Source organism: Phaseolus vulgaris, chromosome 1, assembly GCF_000499845.2.
Source record: "Phaseolus vulgaris cultivar G19833 chromosome 1, P. vulgaris v2.0, whole genome shotgun sequence".
NCBI classification, from domain to species: Eukaryota; Viridiplantae; Streptophyta; class Magnoliopsida; order Fabales; family Fabaceae; genus Phaseolus; species Phaseolus vulgaris.
This window is the reverse complement of record NC_023759.2, coordinates 739,904-748,541: the sequence shown is the minus strand read 5'-3', so window position 1 is coordinate 748,541 and position 8,638 is coordinate 739,904. Positions and strand designations below refer to the sequence as shown.

The following is an 8,638-nucleotide window of genomic DNA, read 5'->3' as shown; positions in this document are numbered from 1 at the left end:
GAAGAAGAAAGAGACCGCTATGGTCTCAATCAGCTGAAGGTTGTGCAGCACATGTTATGGGTCAGTTATTACAAAACAAGGGAAATTTTCGTAAAGTTTTCTGGTTCTTCCTTATCAACTAAAACCAGCAGTCTACGGAAGTATCATTAACCCTATCATATCATATGTACCTTGACCTATATCATTGGTGGCAGTAGCCACTTGTATGCAATATGAACACACCTCACATGCACATACTTTGAGAAGCATTAAACATTTTGTGCCAAAGAAGAATGCTTTTCCATCTCTAGCATAAGGAATAGACGTCCATGGATGATGGATGTCTATTCCAGTGCCCAATTTTATTGTGTGTTCAGAGAAGTAGTTGGTGTAAATGCTACTTCTAATTCTCCATTTATACGTAATAATGCATTTACTCAACCAGATATATATATATAAATATAAGAGAAGAAAAAGGGTATAATAGAAAGAAAAAAAAAAGTGAGTGAACTGCATATCCGAGTGGTTTCACTTTTGGGACTGGTTTTCGAATGGCCAATGCATGGGAGACAAAGAAAAGACGCACCTGTTTCTCCCAGAAATCGTGCCAAGAGTTAAAAAGAATATATGCTTTTTAAATTCTATGCTTAACCAAACACGAAACCTATTTCGTTCCATTTTGATCCGGCAAACCAACGGATAAACGGGGGAAAAGAAAAGCAGCTTCGAGTTCAGCACCATCTACAAACCCTCACTCTTATTATTAATCCACACCAACAAAATACTATAAACAAATCAAATCAAATTAATCTCATATTAATAATAAGCAAGCACACATCCAAATGATGTTTGGTGTTACTAAAATGATTCTTATTTATATATTGTTAGAAAAACACATCCAAATAGAAATGCTGGCTGGCTGCTCGAAAGAAAACAAATAGTAGTATGTAATAGATTAGATTAGAGTGTATGATGTGCACAAGAATTGATCGAGAATGAGAAGTGAGTATTTCGATAACAACGAAACAACATGAAAATCTGAACTGAGATTCGGACAAAACTAAACAAAACAAACAGGTTCCCTTTAATTTCGTGAATCATCATCTTCGACGTAATCATTTGTGACGAACTCTTAACTAGCTAGCTAGTAGCAGCTACTTCAGCTGATGATGTTAAGAACTTAAGATCGATGCACATATAACACCCAACAACCTTAACCTTAATTATAAGAGTCCATGAAAAACAAATACCCGGTTTCAACTTTCAATCATTATTAGCTAGAGAGAAAGAGAAGAGAGAGAGAGAGAGAGAGAGAAGCGTCCTTAGGATCTTGGGGGTGGGAAGAATTGCGTACCAGCCATGAAAGCATTCATCGGAGCAGTGTAGAGTGATGCGTCAAAAGGGTTTCCAGCTGTTGTGGCGGTGGTTGTGGCGGCCATGAGAGTGAGTGCCCGAGCTTCACCGCCGCCACCGGAGGAACCCTCGCAACCTGCACTGGCGTAAGGACCGTCCATTCCTTGATCGTAGAGAATTCCCTTGAACACGTGCCCTCCTATGTTCACTGCTGTTTGGTACGCGTAACGCTCGTCCGGTGCATCCATTGCACTCACTTTCACACACCGGAACACCGCCGGAGAGTTTAGCTCCGGTGGAAATTGACCCACCTCCAACCCTAACCAAATCCATCAAAACCACAAATTAAATTAGACCATTCATGTAAATCAAAGAAGCTATCTGGCTAGCTACCTCCAATTTCTTCTCACATGGAATTAGATTAACTTGTTAACGGTAATGGAATGACAAAAAGAGAAAGCATGGTTGGATCACTGGTGAAATGATTCTATATTTATTTAACTTTTACTGCTGATTAAAAAAAAGCAAGGTGATGATGGGTAACTATGGAAGAGAATTTCATTTTAGATGTTAGGTATCAGACATAGAAGGCTACACTTCCTTGAGATCTCACTGTATCTTGATCTCTCTAGCAATAATATCTCATCTAATAGACTCGAATACCTATATAGTTGAACAATATGAAGAAGGATTCTCATTTTATGAACTTTTTTCAGTGTATGTCATGGTGTATATATGGTGCTTTGTCATAAATTTTCTTTCTTTTTTATACCTGTGGTGGTGATAGGAAGTGGAGCGCAAGCGAGAGAACCACCAGCTGCAGCACCTTCGATACTTTCTCTGTGTCTTTTAGAGTGATCTCCGCGAAACTGCGGTGGTTGATTTTGTTGCTGCAACGTAGCTAGTTGCTGCTGTCGTTCACGGCGCTTGGCGGCGGGAACCCAAGTGCTCTTAACGTGAGTTTGGCACTGAAACCCTCGACTCTTGCAGCAGGTTCTGCATCTGAGGTGCGAGCAGTCTTTCTTAGCTTGGTTCCCGCAGTCCTGACAGTTCATGCCGCCGCCTCCGCCGCCACCCACGCCGCCAGCGGACCTCATGACCGTGAAGCCGAAGCGGTTGGAGTCATCCGAGAAAGAGACAGAGACGTCGTCGTTTACGTTGTTGGAGGAGCTGTTGTTGGTGTTGGCGTTGTTCCTGCGACTAGGGCCCACTCCGAAGGAGTAGTAGTTGGTGAAGTTGTGGTGGTACGAGGATTGCGGCCATATCTCGAAGCCCTTGTTGGTGTTGTAGATCTCCTCGTTAACGTTTCTGAACAAAAATTGACTGTTGTTGTGGTTGGTGTTGTTGGTGTTGTTGTCCTCTCTCTGATCCTCCTCTTGTTCTGCTTTGTTATGCCTTCCTCCTAGAGAGAAGAACCCAGCCATGCTCTGTTGCACTCTACGATCCCCAATTCAGAGATAATATCCATATCAGAAAGAAGAAGCTTCGCGAATCTTGAAACAGTTCTTCAGAGGCTTATATATTATCAGACACACACCCCGCAACTGTAATACTAATATTTTTGGGTTACATATAAAGTGCATCTTTAATAAATTTTACTTATTAATTTTCCACCCACTCAAACCTTTTTTTTCTCTTTTTTCTTCTGTGGGTCTTGTTGACTCTCACTCTGTCACTGTGCCCAGACCGTGTGGGGGCGTCTCAACCATGATCTTCTGATCTCCTACCCTTTTTTTCTGACTAAATCAGAAATTAGGTATGTATCTCAATTTTCTAAATTCCCATTAATTCAGCAAAAATAACCACCTCCTCCTCTTAAATTTCGTTTCTTTTTCATGCTTTTCTTAACCCGCAACACACAACTAAAGTGACATGAAGCAGTAAACTTTAAATTATATGTTTATAGAATTGAAAACCCTTTTGAAAGAGAGAGTGAGTGATTAATAGGGTTGTGTGTTTGCAGGTTTTGAGGAAAAGTGTTATTGGTTGGTGTTTGTGTGGCGCAATTATGGCAGGGAATTAGAGTGACTGCTACGCCGCCATGAGAAGTGGAAGAATTAGAACAGAGAGTGGGTGGGTGTGGTGGGTGTTGTGGTTCGCAGACTCAGACTCAAACTGAGAGTGTTTGTGTTGTTGAGGTTGTGTGTTGTGTGTTGTGTGATGTGAGACGAGGGAACAACAAAATCTGCCACTGGCAAGTTCTGTGTTTGGAATTGGATAGATCTGCGTGAATTTTGAGGATCGGAGGGTGGAGGAGGGTCCACGTGTCGCGTCACTGGGTTTTGGTTATTCGTCCTTGCAGCGGAAAACCCGGTGGTACTTTGTCTGAGCGTGGCCATAATTAAGATTGTTTTCTTGCGATATTTATGGTGTGAAGCGACCACATATGATATTCTACACAGGACAGCAGAGGAAACCCAATACGCTGCGTCACGCACATGCACTTACCTTCCCTCACACGTCCCCATCACCGTTCAATTCTTCCCCATCAGACGCCTCTCCCACATCATATTCTTTTTCCAAAATCACCTCTCCTTCTCATCATTTCCTCAATTCATATCACTTTCCATCCTCCATAAATCTTTTTTCGATCCCTAATATTCCTTTTATCTTTCATCTCTAAACAAATTTCCCAATTATATTATATTACTCGGTTTTACACAATTAGTTTTTCATTCTAATGTACTTTTAAGGATTCATCTCTTTTATTAAGTTATAATGTTTATGGATTAATTCGTTTTTTATATATACACAATAATTAAATCAAAATTTTCATTTTTTCTGAAATAATATATTCACATTCATTGATCAAATTGATTATTTACATTTCATGGTATATTTGTGAAACATACAAAGAAAATCAATAAATAACAATTAATGTAGAAATAAACAATAATTAGTCATTATATTGATTGAGTTAAATATTATTTTATAAATTGAAAAATTATTGATATTTAAAATAATTTTTGTTACTAATACAAATTTAAAAACTATTTAGATACAAATATTTTTTTAGTTTGTAAAATAATTTTTAATTTAGTCAATATAGTAAATAATTAATTCTAAATTTTAAAATTAGTTGTTATTTAGCGATTTTCTTATAGGTATCTCGTTTAATTACTTAAAAAATTGTTTATTAATAACAAGATTTTAAAGAATTTCATAGCAAAGATATTACTACTTGCATTATGTGAATAAAATATTAAAAAATAATTTAATTTTAGAAATTAGAATATTATGCTTTGCATATGCTTATAGAAAAATTATATGAAAAGTTTATAACCAATTCATACCATTTTCATGAGTATAATTATAATTGTAATTACTTCACGTAATTTTTGAGTATTTTATGCCTTACACGTGTTTCTTAATTTTAGAAACTATCATATGTCTTTTTCTTTCTAATTTCAATGAATCACTAATTACAAGTGAATTAAGTGTTAAAATATATAATTAGTGAGTTAACTATAGTTTAAGTAATATGTTTACATTTAATTTTTCTAATAAACACTTGAGATGTGTCTTTTTCTCTTAAAAAATAGTGGAATACTTTTTAAGAAAAAAAGTCAACTCTCTTTTGAACTCATTTTTAAAGAGTATTGAAAAACTCTCTACTCTTATCTTGGTTCATATTTTAGAAGTTTTCTTAAGTGGTGAACTTCTTACCTTATCATTTGGGATTCATCACCTTATCATTTGGGATTCATCACAAAAGTGATGTGTTTTTTTTCATTTATAAATTTTAACTCATTTTCTATTAAAATCGTTGCAAGCTTTAACCATAAATGTCATAGCTTCCACCAATGATTTCTTATTTTCTCATAGTTGAATGGTACTTATATCTCCTAAGTTGATCAAAATCATTTCAACTTTTTAAGGTTCATATGAAAATTGGTGGCCAAAAACTTTAGTATGAACCCTAACTTCTTTAGGTTTCATACTTTTGGTGTTGTCTATGTTCCATGTTCCCTTGCACACTCTTCCTCTAACCATCTTTCATCTTTAATTTACATGAACCTAAAGAATTTGAACCTATTACCTTATTAGTTTTTTTCTCTTGTATAAACTTCAAAAACTCTCCTCCATTTGTGAAAAACTTTCCACAAATCATTTTCATCACATCGACCATTAAACCAAATGAAGAAAATGATAATATATCTTCTTTACCTTTTTAATAACTCCCTTTCCCATTTTTCTCTTTCCACACACTCTCTATCTCTTTCTTTCATCTCCATATTTTGGCCTCCACATTCGTGAAAATATGAAAATTAAATAATGATATTTTTTTTTTCAAAAATAAGTAATCAAGTGTTAAAATATAAAATTATTTTTTAATGCTGAATTTTCAACGAGTTTACTCTGTAAATTATTCGAATGTATAAATTAGTGACAATTTGTTATTTTAAGTAAGAAATTGTGACAATTGCATTCTACATTTAAGTTGAATAAAATCATTTTGTTATTAGTTGTAATATTTTATACTAAATTATATTGTCAATTTGATATTCAGGTATAAAGTTTAATGACCAATTTATATTTTTACACCATTTACTCAATATTTTTTAATTGACGCCGTCTAAAAATAAAATCATAACTATAATATTTAAGAGACAATATTATTATGTAGTAACTATTTTGGTTGTTGATAATAGATGAGACGTTGATGCACGATACCACCCACTTTTAATAAATTGCTTTTAACCTTTGTGAAATTGTGAATTTGATCACGTAAAGTAACATGCACCTGCGAATTTCTTCATGATAAAGTTGTCGGAATCCAAATAGGTAACAAGTTCATCCACCAAAACATTATTTCAGTTGAAAATTATGGTTATTAAATACAAATATTTAGCATTATAAGGAATGAAATCTCATATATAGTTAAAATATTGAGTCTAAAAGTAAATTAACTAAAAGCGTATTTGAATTGTATGAGATGATGTTGTTAGCCATATAAAAAGTTTTATAAGTAAAACAACAACTTTATGATCAATTAAGTCCCTGTTTTAAAGTTGGAAAAATAATTTTCTAATTTTCAATAATGTGTGTGCATATATAATTAATGAAATAAAATGAATTTAACATAAATTATAATTATATTCAACTATTCCAAGTCAATTATTTTGAATTTAAACTTAAGATGTAGTGAACCGGTCAAATTAAAGAGGTTTCGATTGATTTTATTTCCTTTAATTAGCTAAAAAAAATTATATAATTATTATAAATTTTATTTTGAAATGTAATTATCACTAAATTTCTTTCGCAAATTTTTTTGTCTGAATGATACTTGTAAAAGTTATTCCAACGCTTAAATAAAATTTCGATATTCTATGTAATTAATGTATGATGATGACCTACATTTTTTTTTAAAATTATGATTATTTATATGATTATTATAATTTTTTTTATTATTGAAGTAGATTAAATTTTCTAATCATAATTAAAAATATATTATCTAATGCTTAATCACTATTTAATCGTATTAATTTTCTTTATAAACTTTATTAATCTTCCATTTGAACTTCATAATTTTATACTCGTGTACCAAAACTTTGATGGTCATCTAATTCCAGCCAATATATAAGTAGACTAATTTTATTGAGTATGGAGCATTCTTTTCAAACTCAAATTTAAAAAATATAATTGCACTTTTTGTCTTAATTTAATATCTTTTGTGAATTTAATTTCCAATTTTTCCATGCATATTATCCCTCAGTTTTAAAATATCGCCAATTTTGTCCTTTTCATTATATCTCAAATATTAAAATTTGTCATACATGGTAAAAGTGTATGACAAAAACAACAATATATTAAAAACTAAGAGACAAATTAAAAGATAATTGGAAGAAAAAACGCAATGAGCCAAGGATTTAAAAGGGAATATTATCATTGACTTAAGTGAAAAATAAATAAAAAACTTTAAAAAGTTTATATGTGATGTCACTAATTTCTTGTGTACTTTTTTGTTTAAATTCTAAAACCAATTAATACCATAAAATAAAGAAAATTATTTCAAATCAAACCTCGTTTTCAACTCAAAATTCTTGGCGTAATCATGATATGATTGACGCTCAATTTCACACAATAATAATAATTCACGGCTTTCACACACATATTAAGAAAAAGCTAATTGATTAATTAAATTACTAAAATGTTCTCACATTTTACTTATAGAGATTTTGCGTTACATTTTTCTTTATTTTGTTATTCATAATAGTTGTGTCATTATTGAAGATATGATAACTACATTCTATAAATACACTTTTCACTGGATTTCTTTTTATAAATACATAAGATATTAATTAAGGGTTGTTTTCTCATTTAATTTAGTGGTTTGTAGCTTGCAATGTAAATGATTGTTGAACACTATTCTCTTCCACCTCATACGTTTGTAACCAATGTTGAAGTAGTTTAAATTAATATTTATTAAAAAATATTGAAATAAAATTATAATTATTGCATTTGAAAAATAAATGACAATTAATTTAAAAAATTATAAGAAAACTTAAATAACATATAATGTGAATTAAATACGTAGTTGTAAGTAAGGAGTTAGAAAATAGTTTTAATAATACTTATATATTTTATTAATAAAATAAAAATTGTATATATATAGAAAAATTAGTTATAAGTTTATTTTAAAATAATTATTACAATAAAATCATACAAACCAATTTTAGAAAAAAAATAGTTAATATAATAACTAAATTAAATATTATTTTAAAGACAAAAAAATTATTGACATTTAAATAGTTTATATTATCCATAAAATTTATAAATTAGTTTTTAAATTGATATCTAATTAGATATTAAGATTTTAGCTATTAATTACTTTATATTCTAAAATTTTGAAATTCTAAAGATTTTAGGGTTAATTATCATTTTTTTTTCTTTTTTCTTTTATATAATCTATATTTTAATACATTCTTTTACTAATAAAAAAGATGTTGTTTTTAAGTGAAAAATAATGTTAATATATCTATATAGGATAATTTAAGTTAAAATTACTAAAGATTCCACTTTTTTCAGTGTACTTTGGAAAACCTAATCTGCTTTAGTTAAACTGAGACTTCAATTATAGGCCTTCCATTGTGGAAGATGCATCACGCATAAACCTGGAACAATATGATTATATTTTTTTTTCAAGTTTGATGATTACCACATACATTGGACGGTGAATATATTTCTCCAAGACATTGTTTTTTCTTGTTTTGAGGAATCTCATTGACATTGTTGTTGCTTCCATCACTTCCACAACTCGGGTAAATTCATGGTTTTCCATTCCTATTTATTTGTCTTTTAAAGT

The 8,638-nt window shown here is 31.2% G+C and overlaps 1 protein-coding gene across 1 annotated transcript; it reads right to left on the bottom strand.

Annotated features, from left to right (window-relative positions):
• Nucleotides 1–827: 827 nt before the first annotated feature.
• LOC137816365 (protein EXPRESSION OF TERPENOIDS 1-like) lies at nucleotides 828–3,671 on the bottom strand. Its single transcript, XM_068619469.1, has 2 exons — nucleotides 2,105–3,671; nucleotides 828–1,651 (listed from the first exon to the last, which is right to left on the bottom strand). Exons 1-2 carry the CDS (start codon nucleotides 2,754–2,756, stop codon nucleotides 1,302–1,304), a joined length of 1,002 nt encoding a protein of 333 aa, XP_068475570.1. The 5' UTR covers nucleotides 2,757–3,671; the 3' UTR covers nucleotides 828–1,301.
• Between the last annotated feature and the right edge of the window lie 4,967 nt (nucleotides 3,672–8,638).

Coding starts and splice junctions, on each gene's coding strand:
- LOC137816365 (XM_068619469.1), bottom strand. CDS start 2,756: ATGGCTGGGTTCTTCTCTCTAGGAGGAAGGCATAACAAAGCAGAACAA. Junction 1,652..2,104: donor ACTTCCTATCACCACCACAG/GTATAAAAAAGA, acceptor GGATTTGGTTAG/GGTTGGAGGTGGGTCAATTT.